The 20173-nt window shown below is 44.3% G+C and overlaps 1 protein-coding gene across 1 annotated transcript in view; it reads left to right on the top strand.

Moving 5' to 3' along the window:
• The window catches only part of LOC122559240 (semaphorin-3A-like), a 172746-nt gene that overhangs the window by 131380 nt on the left and 21193 nt on the right, over positions 1-20173 (top strand). The window contains exons 8-14 of the mRNA XM_043708621.1: positions 4186-4223; positions 6016-6130; positions 8491-8560; positions 11808-11952; positions 17084-17303; positions 17413-17504; positions 19129-19170. Of these exons, the coding sequence (XP_043564556.1) occupies positions 4186-4223; positions 6016-6130; positions 8491-8560; positions 11808-11952; positions 17084-17303; positions 17413-17504; positions 19129-19170 (722 nt within the window). The remainder of the gene's footprint in view (positions 1-4185; positions 4224-6015; positions 6131-8490; positions 8561-11807; positions 11953-17083; positions 17304-17412; positions 17505-19128; positions 19171-20173) is intronic.

The raw sequence follows: 20173 nt of genomic DNA, 5'->3' as shown, positions 1-20173 counted from the left end.
ATGCCTCTTAAATGTTGCAATTGTACCAGCCTCCACCACTTCCTCTGGCAGCTCATTCCATACACGTACTACCCTCTGCGTGAAAAAGTTTCCCCATTAGGTCTCTTTTATATCTTTCCCCTCTCACCCTAAACCTATGCCCATCTAGTTCTGGACTCCCTGACCCCAGGGAAAAGACTTTGCCGATTTATCCTATCCATGCCCCTCATCATTTTGTAACCTCTATGAGGTCACCCCTCAGCATTCGACGCTCCAGGGAAAACAGCCCCAGCCTGTTCAGCCTCTCCCTATAACTCAAATCCTCCAACACTGGCAACATCCTTGTAAATCTTTTCTGAACCCTTTCAAGTTTCACAACATCTTTCCAATAGGAAGGAGACCAGAATTGCATGCAATATTCCAAAAGTGGCCTAACCAATGTCCTGTACAGCTGCAACATGACTTCCCAACTCCTGTATTCAATACACTGACCAACAAAAGAAAGTATACCAAACACCTCCTTCACTCCACTTTCAAGGAGCTATGAGTTTGCGCACCAAGGTCTCATTGTTCAGCCACACTCTTTAGGACCTTACCATTAAGTGTACATGTTCTGCTAAGATTTGCTTTCCCAAAATGCAGCACCTCGCATTTATCTGAATTAAACTCCACCTGCCACTTCTCAGCTCATTGGCCCATCTGATTGAGACCCTGTTTTAATCTGAGGTAGCCTTCTTTGCTGTCCACAAGCCTCCAATTTTGGTGTCATCTGCAAACTTACTAACTGTCCCTCTTATGCTTGTATCCAAATCATTTATGTAAATGACAAAAAGTAGAGGACCCAGCACCGATCCTTGTGGCACTCCACTGGTCACAGGCCTCCAGTCTGAAAAACAACCCTCCACCACCACCCTCTGTCTTCTACCTTTGAGTCAGTTCTGCATCCAAATGGGGGAACACGACAGTGATGCTGCATTAGATGGATGAAGCTTGAGATTTGTGGTTGTGTTCAACTGAAACAGGAGACTTGTGAGAAATATTAAGACACATCATATTGGCTTCTGGATCAGTGGTACTGGAAGAGCACAACAATTCAGGCAGCATCCGAGGACAGGCAAAATCGACGTTTCGGGCAAAAGCCCTTCATCAGGAATTTTCCAGAGATCTAGATAATGTTTAAAAGTTGCTAGACTATTAACCCAGAGATCTAGATAATGTTTAAAAAGATGGGATGGCCTAGTCGTATTGTTGCTAGACTATTAACCCAGAGATCTAGATAATGTTTAAAAAGATGGGATGGCCTAGTGGTATTGTTGCTAGACTATTAACCCAGAGATCTAGATAATGTTTAAAAAGGGCTTTTGCCCGAAACGTCGATTTTGCATGTCCTCGGATGCTGCCTGAATTGCTGTGCTCTTCCAGTACCACTGATCCAGAATCTGGTTTCCAGCATCTGCAGTCATTGTTTTTACATCATATTGGCTGTTAAGTAGATGTGCGGCTGTACAGGCACAAATCTGACGAAAGGATATTAGGAGGCCTTTTGTTGCTCATTGTCATTGACCTTCAGGAGTTGGCGATAAGCCTCCATCTTGAACTGTTAAAGTCCTTGTCTGTGGAAATCTCCTCCCCAGGGAACAGTGGAGGCAGAAGCTTTGAATTTTTTTTAGTTGTGGTAAATAGATAATTGACCAGCAAAGGACTCAGAGAGGTTTCAGTGAGGATTGTGGAGTTTAGACCACAAATAGATCAGCTATGGAGAGGGGGAGCAGTGTTGAAGGGGTGACTGGCCTCCTCTTCCAAATTTGTATGTTGTATACGGTGTAGATAAATGCACCTAGGAGCAGGAGTAGGCCATTCGGCCCCTCGAGCCTGTTCCACCATTCAGTGAGATCATGGCTGATCTGTGGCCTAGCTCTATACATCTGCCTTTGGCTCATATCCCTCAAATCACTTGCTTAACAAAAAAAGCTATCTCAGATTTAAACTTAACAACTGATTTAGTATCATTCATGGATACCTTTGCTATTCTTCCTTGTGATGGCTCAGTGGTTAGCACTGCTGCCTCACAGTATCAGGTACCCGGGTTTGACTCCACCCTCGAGTGACTGTCTGTGTGGAGTTTCTAAATTCTCCCCGGTCTGTGTGGGATTCCTTCGGGGCTCCGATTTCCTCCCACAGTCCAAAGATGTGCAGACTAGGGTGGATTGGCCATGCTGAATTGTCTATGCTGTGCAGGTTAGGTGGATAAGCCATGAGAAATGTGGTGATTGGGTGAGGGGTGTATATCTGAATGGAATTTCCTTAAGAGGGTTGGTGCAGACTCAATGGGCCGAATGGCCTCTTCTGCACTGTAGAGATTCTATGATTCCTCAAAATCATATTTTAGGATTTTTACATCCAGTCAGGTGAACCAATGTGGCTTTGATTTTGCATTTCATCAAAAAACATTGAGGACAAAGCCTCAGCTTGTGTCAGACAGGGGTACCCGTCTTCAGTGCTCATTTGCAGTCCTGTATGAAATCAGCTGGCCCTGCACTGACCAAATTTTAACTTGGGACAAATACTGTATCCTGGAATTGCTGAGCTAAATATTGCACTTACCAACTGAGTCACCAGGTGGGGCCCTTAACACTGGCCTGTGTGCTAGCGGCCAGATACCTGCACCAGGGAGAGGAGAGCTCTCCACACCTACTCAGCTGGAACTGTTTACACACTTTCAATGCAAGCTTGGTACAAGCCACCTCTTTTCCCAAGAAAATCAGTGAATAGCTGCAGGTCAGAAGCATCTGAGGGCTACAGACTGTGTTTTTACTGTGTATGTGTGTTTTTGCCGTGTGTGTTTTCATCATGCGTGTTTTACTCTGTTTTTGTTATGCATGGGTGTGTGTATGTTTATCTTGTCTGTGTGTGCTTTTGTTATATGTGGGTGTGTGTATGTTTTTGTCATGTGTGGGTCTGTATGTTTTTGTGTGTTTTTGTCGTGTGTGGGTCTGTGTATATTTTTGTCGTGTGTGTTTTTTTGTCATGGCTGTGTGTGCGTTTTCGTGGGTGAATGTTTGTCACGTGCAGGTGCGTGTTTGTCATGCGCACATGTGCATTTTTGTCTCGCGCACATGGGTGTGTGTTGGTCGTGCGTGTGTGTTGTCAAGTACTGCAGTCGGGAACCACAGCCAGAGGGTAATGAGACAATGGCGAGGCCAGGAATGTTTTCCCATCTCACTCACACTGACCCACCTACTGTGGGCACAAGCTCAGATGCATAATCACCATCAGTCCAGGGCAGTGTGATGGAGGAGGCAGGGCTGTGACACATTGAGTCTCTGCCTAGCCAAGCCAAGAGTGAAGATTTCCCCTCTTCTCTCCTACGACAGCAACATTTAGTCAGACATATGAACAGGCAGGGGATAGAGGAATGATACCACGTGTAGGCAGATGGGATTAGTTTAGTATGCAGGATGGTCAGCACATACATGGTGGACTGAAGGGCTTGTTCCTGTGCTGTACAGTTCTGTGTTCTGTTTGGAACTTTAACTTCAATGTGGGGCTTCTCCACTTCATTAGGACCTCCCAGTTAATGAAAACACTTCCTGAGGCTGTCAGACAGGGCTCAGTCAGTGAAACACCCATCTATAAGTAACCAGCTACTGTGTACAAGCATAGATTTCAACTCTGACACTGCAGTGCAGCACTAAAGGAGCACTGCTCTGTTGGAGATGCAATGTCTTCAGATTAACCGGTAAACTCAAGCCTTCTTTACCTGCTTGGATGGTTGTAATAGAACAAATATATCAAAGAAAATCAGCAGCCGATGAACTGACCAATGTTTATCCCACAACAGCAGCATTCAAGAAACACCTGGAAATACATAAATACAAAAGGGATAGAGGGATGCGGATCCTGTTAGTGAAGACAGTTTTAGTATGGAAGGGCAAAATGTGTCAGCACAGGCTTGGAGGGCCGAAGGGCCTGTTCCTGTTCTGTGTTGTTCTTTGTAATTAACAGCAGAAAGCCAAATACATTTGGATGATATCATGTTTGTATTTGTGAGAGTTTGCTGTGTGGAAATTGACGACCCTGTTTCCTGCATTATAACGGTGACTACACCAGCGAAGCACTTGATTTACTTTAAATGTGATTTGAGACGCCCTCTGGTCATGTGAAAAGTGTGACGTAAATGGATGCCTTTTTATTTCACAACGAAAGGACAGCGTGAATATTACAGAAGGCAACGAGATCAACATGTAAGTTATGAATAGAGCACTCCATGGGGAATGGAAAATTTTAATTGTCCATTAATCTTTGGACTGGATACAAAAGTATTGCAGAAGGGCGCTTGAAGATCAGTGATAGTATGACTGTACAGAGGAGATTAATATCTGTTTATAAACAGTTTGGTTCATTCAACATCAGATACTGAATGTGTCAAGAAAACAATTTTCTAAAGCAGTTTAACTCACAGGAACTCGATTTAGCGATCACACACCATGTTTTTATTATTAAAGCAAAATAATGTGCGTGCTGGAGATATGAACTATAAACAGAAACGTAGAAACATTGAAATGTAGAAGGTAGGATCAGGAGGAGGCCATTTGGCCCTTCGAACCTGCTCCCCCATTCATCACGATCATGGCTGATCATCCAACTCAATAGCCTAATCCTGCTTTCTCCCCTTAAACTTTGATCCCATAGACCCCAAATACAACATCTAGTCACCTCTTCAATACATTCAGTGTTTTGGCATCAACTACTTCCAGTTGTAACAAATTCCATAGGCTCACCACCTCATCTCTGTCCTAAATGGTCTACCCCAAATCCTCAGACTGTGCCCCCTGGCTCTGGGTGTACCCACCATCAGGAACATCCTCCTTGCATCTACCCTGTCTAGTCCTGTTAGAATTTATAAGTCTCTATGAGATTCCCACTCCCACTCGTCTGAACTCTAGCAAAAACAGTCCTAACCTAGTCAATCTCTCCTCATACATTGTCATGTGGCTGAGAGTCATATGTAGGCCAGACCAGGTGAGGAAGGCAAATTTTCTTCCCGAAAGGATATTAATGAGCCAGATGCGTTCATTTTCTGACATTTGATTCATGGTCATTATTAGACTCTTAATCCCAGATTTTTGTTGAATTCAAATTCCACCATCTGTCTTGGCAGGATTTGAACCCAGAATGTTGCCTGTGTCTCTGGATTAACAGTCCAGATAATGTCACTAGGCCATTGCCTTCACTGTAGTGATTAACATCAGTACCAGTTTGTGAAGCTACATTTCTGATAGGCAGCTCAAAGCCATCATTACAGTTGAGTTCTACTGAACCCACTTCATCATTGCTAGCTTAATGTGAAGAGCACTATTTGGGGAGTCAGATACCAGACTTTCCCATTTCTGGATAATCAGACACAGGACATATCCTGGGAGATGTGCACCTTGACATGTGGAATTCCAAAGGTGCTGACTCAGCAGGAAATGCCTGGGAAGTTGAGACTTCTGTTGAGAAGTTACACAACATCTGAAATCCTCTGAAAAGATTCCCAACTATGAGTTAGACTCAAACGACTTTGAAGGATTATGACTGTTCTATATTGGGCAGTTACTAGGTCCCAGTCAGAACTAAAGAACATATGTTGGTTGCATCCCAACAGGGAGGGTTTATTCTGTAGCTGTGTAGCCTGTGAAAGCACAGCCTGAACAAGCCTGCAAACCTGGCTGGTGACTCACCTGTACTCTCCTGACTCCAGCATAGCATACGTAACACGTAATACGTAACACTTACTTACTTACAAGTTATCTAGGGAACCATTAGAGGAATCAAAACTTGGTCTAACTCTTGAGTAACTATAAAGCTATCCCCACAAACGCTCAAACTGACTCACCCCCTCAATTATTCATGCTGGCCCCCTCTAATATACGCCTGATCCACTCCCCACACTCACTGGACCAGATCAGATGCAAGTCCCCAGTCACCATAACCCCCTCTTGTTGGAAGTTGCCTGGATGATGCTAGACCTAAAATCTTTTCATCTATTTTCAGAACGATCACGGGGGTTTGAGAAGCCTGGTGAACAAATGGACCACATTCTTGAAGGCCCGGTTAATCTGCTCGGTCCCAGGAAGTGAAGGGATTGACACTTATTTTGATGAGATCAGTGAGTAGCTTTGGGTGTGGGGTGAACAGAGTGTTTTTCTCTCTATCGACCCAGCTAGACTGCAGCAGTGTATACAATGTCTAATAAACATTGTGCCTTGCAGAGGATTTAGAGGGAAGAATTCAGTTGGACATACCTTCAGGTCATTGGTCTATAAGAAAGGAAGACTTCATCATTGATACATCACCATTCACAACTGTAGGAAGTGCCAAAATGGTTCGCAGGCCAGGAATATTGTGTTAATTGATTTGCATGCAATAAATCTCAATAAAAATATGAAACGTTAAGATGATAAAAAATAAAAATACAAGTGTTTCTTGATCGTCTGGAGTGGAGGTTGTGGAACTATAGACCCTTCAGGCTGTTGGTTGCTCTGATACACATAAATAATATCATTATCATATTATTATTTGTTGTTGTTATTATTTAAGTCTGAGATTTCTCCCTTTCACAGCTTGACCTCCCCGGGACTGGACTAGACTCCAGATGCAACAACTACATTTCCCTGAAGTGGTCCATATTTTAAGATGTCAATCTGATTAGCCAATTTTTCTGGGTTATGGGTGAGAGCTACCATGGCTCAGGACCTGTCCAGGCCTTATCTACTCCGATGCTTAGATTTTAGATTGCCTACAGTGTGGAAACAGGCCCTTCAGCCCAACAAGTCCACTCCGACCCTCTGAAGAGTAACCCACTCAGATCCATTCCCCTACCACTAATGCACCTAACACTGTGGGCAATTTAGCACGGCCAATTCACCTGACCTGCACATCATTGGATTGTGGGGGGAAACTGGAGGACCCAGAGGAAACTCACAGAGATACGGTGAGAACGTGCAAACACCACACAGTCGCACGAGGTGGGAATCGAACCCGGGTTCCTGGCGCTGTGAGGCAGCAGTGTTAACCACTGACCACTGTGCTGTCCTATGTTTTGATTTTTGACATGAAGTTTGAGGTTTTTTAAATATAGAGAGCTGACAGAAATTAGGAGCGGGAGTAGGGCTGTTCAGCTTTTCTCCTTCACTTGTGACTAATCTGTCACAGCAATCTCCCTTAACATTCAAGGGAGTGGGGCCTGTTGCTGGATAGTGAGACGTGTCGACATGATGCAGTATTTGCTGGGCCAAAGGGCCTCCTCTGTGCAGTATGATTAGGTGCTAACTCTACTCAACCCCATCAGCTCCATATTTCAGATACCCTTGTGGAAATATACTGAGCTTCTTTTTGGATGCCTTAGTTGTTCCAGAACTGGGAGGTGAGCAAATTCCACATTTGTAACACCCATCGATTGCTTTTTAATTCACTCACGGGATAAGGGCATCACTGGCTAGACCAACATTTATTGCCCATTTCCCGTTGCCCAGAGAGCAGTTAAGAGTCAACCCTATTGCTCTGGGTTTGAGTCACATGTAGGCCAGACCAGTTAAGGGATGCCAACTTCCTTCCCTAAAGAACATTAGTGAACCAGATGAGTTTTTCCAGCAATCAACAATGGATTTATTGTCATCAGTGTCTGCTGTGGTGGGATTTGAACCAGGGTCCCCTGAACATTAGCTGAGTTTCTGGATTAATCAGTCTAGCGATAATACCACTAGACAATTACCTCCCCAATGTGTGTGTATTCTTTTATTCATACATATGCTGAAGGAGTCACTGTTTGGCATTTCCTACCCTGATTTCACTCCTAAACAGCCTGGGGCTAAAACAGATGAGACTTTCTCTGGAACTTTCAAACTGAAATTATTGGATGTTATCAAGGAACGCTAACTTCAATGAAACAAAAACAGAAATTGTTGAAAAAACTCAGCAGGTCTGGCTGCATCTGTGCAGAGAAATCAGAGTTAATGTTTCGGGTCCAGTGACCCTTCCTGAGAACTCCTGATTCTAATGAATAAGATTGCAATGAAGACCTGAGCTAATGACTTACTTCCAAACCAGTTCGCATTGGCTATGGAATACATGCACCTACAGCTGATAGAGTAATGATTGTTAGAGTTGTTAAATACCGGGGGCTAAATGTTGGTTTTTCAGGGTTCTGGCATGTACTTTACTCGTTAGGCTTCTACTGACACTCTAGCAATACATTTGTATATACTTTTTAGTCGACCTCTTCATATATGGTACAGAACTCAGTAGGATTTGAATCCATTCCTCCTGTCTTAAAGATAGGGACACTACCATAATGACACAGGAGCTCTTCTGCCGGTATACACCCAGTGAAGCACTCACTTAATTATCCTTTAATAACCATACCATCATCTGTTTCCTATATTCCATTTGGTCTGCGGGATCACTGTCAGACTCTACTAGATGATAACAAAAATGAGTGAAGCTTTGTTTTTCTTTATTTTGCACTAGGGGATGTCTTCTTCCTTCAGACTAGAGATCGCAGGAACCCTTTGGTCTACACAGTCTTCAGTACATCAAGGTGAGAGTGCCTGGAGTGGATTTACTGGCAACAGACTGGGCTAGGAACAAGCTCTCTCTGCGGGGAAACTCCAGTTCAATTACTTGACAGATATTCATGACATGGATGAGATTCAAGTCCGAACATAGTTCACAGTTGCCACGTTCTTCGTGTTGTGAGGTGGGATTGTTGTTACCAACAGTTTTTTGCCTGTTCCTCATTGCCCCTTGTGCTAAGTGACCACCTAGGCCACTTTAGAGGACAGTTAATCGTCAATCACAAGGCTGTTTGTATACTCATGATTTTTTTTGTTGGGAGTAAATGTACACACTGCGGATGGGTGGCATGTTGCTTGCGTGTCGTCCGCCATTTTCACCAGTTACAAAAATGTGACGTTTTCTGGCATTGCAGACCCAAAGAATGATGGGACCTTTACGAGTTTGGGAATTGGTTTTTAATTTCAGATTTACTTATTTTACTAGAATTGATACCAGGAGTGATGGGTTTTAGAAAGGAAAGGAGAGATGAAAGAAATTGCGCTAATTCTCATCAGAGTGGAGAAGATTAAGAGGTGACCTTATTGAGATGTTCAAAATTAAGAACAATTTTGACAGGGTAAAGAAGGATATTTTGTTTCCACTAGTTGGTAAGGCAGTAACTAGGGGTCGCAATTTCAAGACTGTCAGTGAGTTGAGGAGAAACCTCTTTATTCAGAGTTGTTAGGATTTGGAATGGACTGCCAGGGAGAGTGCTGGAGGTGGATCCCATAGGAGGTTTTAAAGGAGAGCTGGATATATATTTGAAAGTGATGAATTTAGAGGACTACGGAGGTAGGGCTGGAGAGTTAGACAAGATGGGTAGCTTTTTCATGGATGGGTACAGACATGATAGATTGAATGGCCTCCTATACTGTAAAATTCTATAATTAATTCATGACATTGAAATTTGCCTGCTGTCCATTTCACCCTATTATTAGTCCAGGGATTTCTATTTCAGTGGTATAACCGGAATGGTGAATTGCTACAAACACATCACCATGGAAACATACCCGAAACATTCATCACACAAGAGTGTGCAACTGTCCATTCTAAGGCTGTGCTGCCCTCTTTATTGAGTGAGCAAATTCTGCAAGTCCGGTCAACTGTTATCCAGTGACCTTGATGTGTGGCCCATGGGAATGGGAATGTGACTGCGCTACACCATACCTTTCACATGAAAGATTTTCAGGCTTAAACTGTTCAAAGTGAACAATCCAGACTGTGGCCCACACCTAACATCACTGAGGACCCATGGGAGAAGCAGATGGTCGATCCCTTTCCCCGAGTGGATTGTCAAAGCTGTTTGGCAGATCAGATGAACTTTCACCCTGCAGCCTGGCTGCCATTGCACCAGAACCTGTCTGCGTGCTTGGGGTCTCGCCTCCCTCCACATGTTAACTTTGAGGTGGCTGTGGTAAGGTAGGGACTGTTATCCATCTCATAGTGTCATAGAGATGTACAGCACGGAAATAGACCCTTCAGTCCAACTCATCCATGCCGACCAAATATCCTAACCCAATCTAGTCCCATTTGCCCATGTCTTGGCCCATATCCCTCCAAACCCTTCCTATTCATATACTCATCCAGATGCCTTTTAAATGCTGCAATTGTACCAGCCTCCACCACTTCCTCTGGCAGCTCATTCCATACACGTACCACCCTCTGTGTGAAAACGTTACCCCTTAGGTGCCTTTTATATTTTTCTCCTCTCATCCTAAACCTATGCCTTCAAGTTCTGGACTCCCCCACCCCAGGGAAAAGACCTTGTCTATTTATCCTATCCATGCCCCTCATGATTTTATAAACCTCCATCAGGTCACCCCTTAGCCTCTTTTCAGAATGTGGCTTTGCTGAGAATTCTGGAAAGGGACGTGGAAGTTCATCTCGAGCAGCACCGTGATGTAGGATTCTGGGGTTTACGGGCTGTTCCCAGGCATGGACACTGAGACAAACATCAACTTGGTGAAAGATCCTCTTTGGTTCTGCCTAAAACCTGATGGTCTTCCAGCGCAAAGAGCTGTTGATGACCTGGTGTTACAGACTGGCACATGCCAAGGTTCAGGGCTGCGTGTTGAAGGATGAATTAAAGTTTGGGTAGAAGCCTCAAAGACACAACCAAAAGCTCTGCACATTTTCTACATAACCTCCCTGCTCTTCTCATCTGTGCCAGAACTGATAAAGACAAGCATCCTGAATGTCCCCTTAACCACACAGTTAACCTGTCCTGCCATCTTCAGTGGACAAGCACCGCAAGATCTGAACTTCATCCTGCCATTCATTAAGTACTTCCTTGTCCTGTTCCTTCTTCCAAAGAACATCACCTCATATTTATCAACAGTAAATTCCATCTGCCACCGATCTGACCAACCCTTCATATAAAGAAACCCCTTGCGCTGTGAATTAGAGAATAAAGTAGAGAATTTACAGTGAGTGAATTTAAGGAGGAGTTTAACAGATGTTTATTTGGTGATGGGTTGAAGGATTGCAGGGGGAGAGGAGGATATCAACCATAATCAAATGGTGGTGCAGACTTAATGGCTTAAATGGCCTAATTCTGCTCCTATATTTTAAGAACTTACAAGAAGATTTAACGTGAAGTGTAAACGTACACTCTAATATAATTGGCCAGGGAGAACTGATGTCTTTTATTAAACAAACCTGATCTGTTTTGCACTTGAAGCAAGTTTGACCTTTTACTGAATGTAACTTTACAAATATATCTTTGGAGAAATAAAGCTGAAGGTGCAGGTTACAAAGTTCCCTTGGAGTTGCAGCTCAGTGACTAAGTACTGAGCTTTAATGTCTGCGACTGACCCAACCTATGGGTCAAAGGGACTCTGTAAAAGGTGTACACTCACATCAGGTAAAGAGTGCTTTTGGGTCATCACCCAACTCCCTCCCTATCAAAGTGGCTTAGGGTTCAGAGGAAGATGGGGATGGTGGGGGTTAAGATGATTTGCCATGCATTTCCTAGAAAGAAAAGTTAAGCTTCTCATCCCTCAATGCCACTTCCACCTCCCCATCGCCCCCCCCCACCCTCCCACTCCCCGACTCCCAACCCTTCCCTCTCCTGAGGCCCTTTACAAATGGTAAGGACATGGGGTGGGTTTTAGTTTGTAATTTCTTTATTCATTGATGGGATGTGAGTTGAAATGTGGAACGGCCTTTTGTGCAGATTTAATGTGCTTCTCTTGTTCCTAACCACTCTTAAACTCTCCCATTTGTTTCAGCAATGTCTTCAGAGGCTCAGCTGTGTGTGTCTACAGCATGAACGACATTCGCAGAGCTTTCCTAGGACCCTTCGCCCACAAAGAGGGACCAAACTATCAGTGGATACCATACCAAGGCAAAGTGCCGTATCCCCGGCCAGGAATGGTAGGACCCAGTTAAATGCAACATGAACAGAATCAACCAACTATGAGGCACACTGAATATAGCTGACCATGAACATCCAGTCCAAAGTTGTGCAAGTTAATTTGGTGTGTCGTTATGATGCAGTTGAGCAAAGTCTAAGTTAGTTTGCCAGATTGTATCAAACAAAGTGTTCCTTTGTTTGTTCCACGGAACCAAAGGCCATTCGGCCCTTTGTACCTGGCTGATCATCCTGCTTTCTGCCCACACCCTATCATCCCTTTAGACCTGAGAACTGTATCTAGCTCTAACTCCTCCTTGTTGGAAATAGAATGCTGACCCTACTCTACCAGCCTGTGCTTGCAAATCCCAAAACAAAATGTTTCCTGGTGGATGTGATTCTATGATTGGGTAACACTTGCTAAACAATCCTGACAGTGCTACATTGAAGGCCAATGTAATACAATCAGTTCAGCTCTTCTCATGGCTCTGATTACATATATTAATTTGCAGGGATTCATGCTCAGTAAACAAAAAGAATATTCTTAATCTTTGACAAATACAGTCTCCCACATTTACTTCCTCTTTCCCCGCAGATTTTACACTGTGCAATATCTTCCATTCCTCAGTTTTTCCTTCCTCATTTAAACCATAACTTAAAACACACGTTCACCAACAATAACAAAGTGCATAATCCACAAGCAGAAAGACCTGGACGGTATCCAGACTTGGGCTGATAATTGGCAAATAACATTCATACTGTACAACAACCAGGAAATGACTATATCTATCAATCATCTCTCCTTGAGGTTCAGTGACACTACCATCACTGAATCCCCCACCATCAATGTCCTGGGGGTGACCATCAGCCAGATACCGAATTGGATTGGCCATAGAAAGACGATGGCTGCAAGGACATATCAGACGCTGGGAAATCTGAAGCAAGTCACTTAGATTCCACCCCACCCCCCCCCCCAACCCCCTGCATCCCCATCCAATCCCCTACCCTGAAATCTCAAGGCCTGCCATTGTCCCATGCATTTATGGAACCCTTCCATCCTGTCCACAGGAGCAGCAACCCTTACACGTCAACCTCTGTTCCAGGCCAAGCCCAAACTTTGGGATCAAATTCTCCATTTTCAGTTTTCCACTGCCTTATAAAGGTGTTATATGAATGCAGGTTGTCAGTGATGCATGTCCAAATGACTATTGCTCATCGGTTGGCCAGGGTGATGATTGCTTGCCGGCTATCTGCAGGATCATAAGGCATAGGTGCAGAAGTAGGCCATTCAGCCCAACAAACTGCTCCACCGTTCAGAGGGATGATGGCTGATCTGACAATCCTCAACTCCACTCTTCTGCCTTTCCTCATAACCCTGGATTTCCTTACTGATTAAATTCTGTTTATCTCAGCCACGAAAATACTTAATGACCCATTACAGCCCTCTGCAGTAAAGAATTCCACGGTTTCATATTTTTAGCAAACCAGGGTTAAGGAAACCCCAAAGCCTTTTGTTCATATATATGGAGCAAGAGAAAGGGTTGGCCCACTCAAGGACAAAGGAGGAGAGTTGTGTGTGGAGTCAGAGAAAATGGTCGAGATTCTTAATGAATACCTTGCATTGGTATTCACCAAGGAGAGGGACATGATGGATGTTATGGCTTGGGATAGATGTTTGATTACTCTAGGTCAAGTCGGCATAAGGAGGGAGGATGTGTTGGGTATTCTAAAAGATATTAAGGGAGACAGGTCCCCATGTCCAAATGGGATCTATCCCAGGTTACTGAGGGAAGCGAGAGAGGAAACAGCTGGGGCCTTAACAAGCATCCTTGAACAAGGGTGAGGTTGCGGAGGACTGGTGATTTGCTAATGTTGTCCCTTTGTTTAAGAAGGGTAGAAGGGATAATCTAGATAATTATAGACCGGTGAGCCTGATGTCAACGGTAGGGAAGCTGTTGGAGAAGCTACTGAGGGATAAGATCTATTTACATTTGGAAGAAAATAGGCTTATCAATGATATGCAACATAGTTTTATGCGGGGAAGGTCATGTCTTACCAACTTAATAGAATTCTTTGAGCAAGTGACAAAGTTGATTATGAGGGAAGGGCTTTAGATGAGGGAATGGACTTCAGTAAGGCGTTTGATAAGGTTCCCCATGATAGGCTGATGGAGAAAGTGAAGTCGCATGGGGTCCAGGGTGTACTAACTACATGGATAGAGAACTGGCTGGGCAGCAGGAAACAGAGAGTAAATAGTGGAAGAGAGTTTCTCAAAATGGAGAACTATAACCAGTGGTTTTCCACACGGATCTGTGTTGGGACCACTGTTGTTTGGGATCTGGAGGAAGGTATAGGTGGTCTGATTAGCAAGTTTGCAGGGGACACTAAAATTGGTGGAGTACAGATAGTGAAGGGGTCTGTCAGGGAATGCAACAGAATATAGATAGATTGGAGAGTTGAGCAGAGAAATGGCAGATAGAGTTCAATCCGGGCAAATCTGAGGTGATGCATTTTGGAAGATCCAATTCAAGAGTGAACTATATGGTAAGTGGAAAAGCCCTTGGGGAGAATTGATGTACAGAGGCATGCTTTCCTTCATCAGACGGGGTATTGAGTAATAGATTTGGCAGGTCATGTGACAGTTGTACAGGACTTTGGTTCGGCCACATTTGGAATACTGTGTACAGTTATGGTCGCCCCATTAGCAAAAGGCTATGGATGCTTTGGAGAGGGTGCGGAGGAAGTTCACCAGGATGTTGCCTGGTTTGGAGGGCATTAGCTATGAAGTGGGGTTGAGTAGATTAGGATTATTTTCATTAGAAAGATGGAGGTTGAGGGAGGACCTGATCAAGGTCTACAAAATCTTGAGAGGTATAGACAGAGTGGGTAGCAAGAAGCATTCTCCCAGGGTGGGGGACTCAATTACTCGGGGGGTCACGAGTTCAAGGTGAGAGGGGGGCAAGTTTAAGGGAGATATGCTTGAAACATCCTTTGCACAGAGGGCGGTGGGTGCCTGGAACATGTTGCCAGAGGAGATGGTAGAGGAGGGCATGATAACGTCATTTCAGATGTATCCAGACAGATACAAAAATGTGCAGGAAGCAGAGGGATACAGATCCTTAGAAAAAAGGCAATTGGTTTCGATAGAGGATCTGGATCGGCACATGCTTGGAGAGCCGAAGGGCCTGTTTCTGTGCTGTAAGCCTCAGGGAAAGAATTCCGCATCATCTCTGTCCTGATGTGATCGCTTATTCTGTGATTATCCCCTATGGTCCTCGTCTCTCCCACAAGGAGAAACAACTTTTCCTCATCAATCCTGTTAAGTCACCTAAGAATCTTGTATCGACACTGATGCCAAGACTGATCCTGTCTCTGCGTATCTACATCCTTGTACTTTTAAAGTCATCGACCAGCGATGAGGGGCAGGAATCCTGGTCTGATTCTCCTTGACATTGTCTGAGCTGTCGTGAGCCGAACTACATGCCTCAAAGTACCCCAAGCACATAGACCCAACCTCAGACCATTTTGACTCGAAATAGTCCAGAACCACAAGTCTGATAGAATAAGAAACAAAAACAGAAATTGCTGGAAAAACTCAGCAGGTCTGGCAGCATCGGTGGAGAGGAATCAAAGTTACTGCTTTGGGCCTGGCCCTTGCTCAGAACTGTTTCTGCTCCTGTTCTTGTTTCTCATCTCCATCCATCCATCCGCAGTCCTTTCATCCCTTTTTATTTATGATAGAATAAGGACACTTTGGGACAAGATGTGAAGGTGAATGATGAAGGGTGATGAAAAGTGGGATCTGGTCAGGATCTGGAATGTTGTGGAGGCAGATACAATTCCAAAAGAGAAGATAACAAAAAAGGTGAAGATAAATATGGAGATAATTAAATATTGCAGGAACTTTGCAGGAAATAAAAACTTGCAGGAAGGCAGGGGAAAGGCAAGGGAGTAGGACTGGATGAGGTACTCTTGCAGAGAGCCTGCAGGAGACACAGGGCTGAATGACCTCTTTTTGTGCTGTAATGTTATTTTGATGATAATGTAGAACCTGAGCTACATGCTTTCATGGTATTTCTAATTTTGTATTTTCTCCAGTATTAATAAATAATCTGTACCATATTACAAAGGATTTGTCACCAAACGTTCGTTACCATTAAAAACATGTTTTCTCTTGTGTTATCATGTTCCCATAATTACCTGGACTACACCTCCTGCAAAAACTCCATCCTGTTTTCCCAATGTCTCCATCTTTGTTGCATCTGCTCTGACAAGGAGACATTCCACTCCCTAGCATCCCAGGTGTCCACCTATTTTAAACAACGTGCGTTTCCCCTCAGTGTCATCCAGGCAGCCCTTCACTGCACGTCTTCCATTCCCCGCACCACTGCTCTAAACCCTCCCCCCTCCAAACATGATAAAGATAAGGTCGCCCTTGTACACCCCACTAGTCTACACATCCAATGTATCATCCTCGAACATTTCCACCAACTCCAACTAGACCCCACCACCAAGAACATCTTCCCCTCCTCATCCCTCTCTGCCTTCCGCAAGGACCATTCCCTTCGCTATTCCTTAGTTCGCTCCACACTCCCCACCAACCCCGCCCTGAACACCCAGGTACCTCCCCCTGCAACTGTAAAAGACGCAAAACCTGCCAGCACGGCACCCCCCTCCCCCGCCCCTCCACCTCCATCCAGGACCCCAAACAGTCCTTCCAAGGGAGACATTGAGTTCTCCAAATTCAAATAACTTTCCATCCCATTCCCCGACTCCCTTTGTAGCTGCGCACCCCCCCCATTCCTCCAACTGACCCCTGACCCTTCCTCCCAGCCACCAGCCAGATTCATTTCTCCCATTGACCAAACAGATCATAACCACCACCTGCATTCACCTATCACTACCTTGCCACTCCACCCCTCTCTTCACCCATAACCCTTTCCCACCCCTTTATCTGCAGCTCCCCCTAACCCAACCTTCATTCCTGAAGATGGGTTATGCCCCAAATGTTGACTTCTCTACCTCTGAAGCTGCCTGGCTTGCTGTGTTCATCCAGCCCCCTGCTTGTCTACCTAAATGCACAAAGTTCTGGCAGTTAAAATGCACAAAGTTCTGGCAGTTGACTCTTCATTTTTTTTATTTCCATGTCTCCAGTGTCCAAGCAAAACTTTTGGGGGCTTTCAGTCAACCAAGGAGTTTCCTGATGACGTTGTGTTATTTGCTCGTAACCATCCCTTGATGTACAATCCCATCAACCCCATTGGCCATAGACCGATCCTGGTGAAAACCAATGTTGATTACAGCTTCACTCAGATAGTGGTGGATAGAGTGGATGCAGGTGATGGGCGCTATGACGTCATGTTTATTGGAACAGGTAGAGTTATCTTTTGATTTACCAGCTACAAGCCGCGTCTAAAAAGCCCATCTTGTTTGTATTGAGCTGCTGCATTCCTCCAACTTAGCTCTTCGCTTTGGATTCTTAGATATCGGGACTGTTTTGAAAGTCATCTCAGTGCCAAAGGAAAGTTGGCAGAACATGGAAGAGCTTCTTCTTGAAGAACTGCAAGTATTCCAGGTAAGACATGGAATAATGAGCACCAATGTTTTTTGTTCCTGTATCTGGACCCTCACACGCAAGTATACAGTAAGGAAAGAGGCCACACTCAGTCTATTGTACCAATGGCAACTCTTAGAAGGAGCTATCCAGTTAATTCAGTGCCCCTTGTATCTCTGCAAATTTTCCCTCAAGTAGTTATCCATTTCTCTTTTGAAAGTTATTGTAAGATCTGTGCCCCTTTGAAACAGAACATTTCCAATCATAGCAACTTGCTGTCTAAAATAACTTACCCTAATTGTGTCTCTTTCCGATTACTTGGAATCTCTACTCTTTCTTGTTACTTGCCACTGGAAACAGTTTTTCATTATTTTCTCTGTCCTAACCTTGGAACAGCCCTATAAACATTGCCCCATTAACTACTGTCGCTGGAAGACCTCATATACTTAATTTCTTCATCAAGTAGGAAAAGAAAATACAGCTCATTGTGCTATAACACATACTTTGTCAACGCAAATTCGCTGTAACGCGATTGACCAATTAGGGATGCCGTTCCCAAAGCACAAATGTTTAAACTGTGTATTGGCTGTAATGTAATTACAAAACCAACACTTTAAGCACCGTTTCTAAAGCATGGTTTCTCTATAATGCGGGATTGCACAAGAATGCAATCATTGCGCTACAGAAGAACTGACTATGCTGACAAACATACTGTGAACATTGGCATTATTATCCTGAAATTAAACATGGTCCATGATCATAGAATCCCTACAGTGAGGAAGCAGGCCATTCAGCCCATCAAGTCCACACTGACCCTCTGAAGGGCATCACAACCAGACCCACCCTACAACCCCATATTTTCCATGGCTAATCCATGTAGCCCACATATCTCTGGACCTAATGGGCAATTTAGCATGACCAATCCTGCACACTTTTGGACTGTGGGAGGAATCCAGAGCACCTGGAGGAAACGCACGGAGACACTGGGAGAATGTGCAAACTCCACATAGTCATTTGAGGCTGGGATCGAACCCTTGTACCTGGCACTGAGACGCAGCCATGGTGCCACCCCATTTCCTACTTGGGGCAGCTATGGATAGAGTGAATGATAGTCTGAAACTGAAACTGCAATTTGACAAGTTGATGGGATGTAGATCTGTGCTTTCAGAGATATGTGTACAAGTGTTGATGAACTGCCATTTGAAGAGAGATTATCACTACTCTTGTTGATTTGAACATGTTCCATAAGGTACTGTTTTGGTGGGTGAGTAGGCAAGTCCTTCACAGTAGCCTCAGGCAGTGCAGGAATTAACCCTGTGCTGTTGGCATTAGTCTATATTACAAATCAGCTGTTCAGCTAACTGAGCTAACCAACCCCTCTTTGGAGCTTTGCATTTACTTAAGAAACAGTTGGATAATTCTTAACATTTCCAGGCTATTTTTTTAAGCTTTCATGGTCATACTCTGGACGTTTCCACTCCAAATACAGCTTCCTGTGTTTGACCCAAATATCCTCCACAACTTTCCTAAAGGAATATATTTAATATTCTGGAGTTGAAAGATAATCTCACCACCGAAGTAGGTTTTGAGGAATTACATATCCTTTAAAGTCATGCACTAACTTCACTGGTCTCTTCTGTTGCAGGACTCTGCACCTATAACCAGTATGCAACTCTCATCAAAAAGAGTAAGTAAAGTACCTTTATTTTGAGAGTGTGAGCCCTCAAAGAAGTTTCTCTCAATTGGCAAGAAACATAATGTGAGGAGTGGGCGTGAAATTGTCTGAGCGGTTTGAGGTGAAGCTGGAGCCAATTGGAACCCTGATCCTTGCTGTGCAAAGATTCTGGACTTCAAACATCTATTAGAATTCCAGTCAATGTCCCTACAACTTGGACAAAATCTAACCCAGGAAGCCATTGGAGGCGATATTCTCCTTGCAACTGAGTAAAGATGAGTTGAATCTTCATGATGTATGTGGGTTTGTCACTGTAGATCACAGGAGAAAGTGAGGACAGCAGGTGCATAAGCCCTTCATCAAGAATGAGGGGCTGATGAAGGGCTTATCCGCGAAACTTCGACTCTCCTGCTCCTCGGATGCTGCCTGACCTGCTGTGCTTTTCCAGCGTCACAGTTTTTGACACTGTAGATCACAGTGCATGAAATTGAGTACGGCTTAATCTGCATTGTGCTGTTGTGCGTTAGTTGACAAGAGAAATTGGCAGAATTCGTCAGACTGGTGGAATAACTTCTGCTTTTAATTGCACTGCAATTGATTACGCCATATGGTTTTAGCTGTGATTGGCCCCTCATGGAATGTGATTTTGTTTTGTGATATCAGCACAGGACAGATGGTTAGATCTGACGGTGTTTGCTGTCATAGGTCATGTCAATTGAACGGCCGATCAACCATGTCATCAAGCAATCATGGAGACCTAGCTATGGCCAATGTAGAGAGAAAAATTACTCAGGGCCAAATAATGTGCCACAGCATGGAGAACAGAAGAGTAACTGTGCAAATTAGATATGTTAAAATTATGAGGGCAATAAGATTTCCACCAAAGATAATGTTTAACCAACAGTGACTTCCCCCCCCCCCCCCCCCCCCCCCCCCCCACTGCCATGTTTGCCACCACTTCCGCCCCCACCAACGCCACTCACCTGCATTCTGCTGGCACGCCCCCCCACAGGTC

This window comes from Chiloscyllium plagiosum, chromosome 18 (assembly GCF_004010195.1).
Source record: "Chiloscyllium plagiosum isolate BGI_BamShark_2017 chromosome 18, ASM401019v2, whole genome shotgun sequence".
Classification (NCBI taxonomy): Eukaryota; Metazoa; Chordata; class Chondrichthyes; order Orectolobiformes; family Hemiscylliidae; genus Chiloscyllium; species Chiloscyllium plagiosum.
The sequence above is the reverse complement of the archived record's forward strand: the minus strand, read 5'-3'. Positions and strand labels throughout refer to the sequence as shown.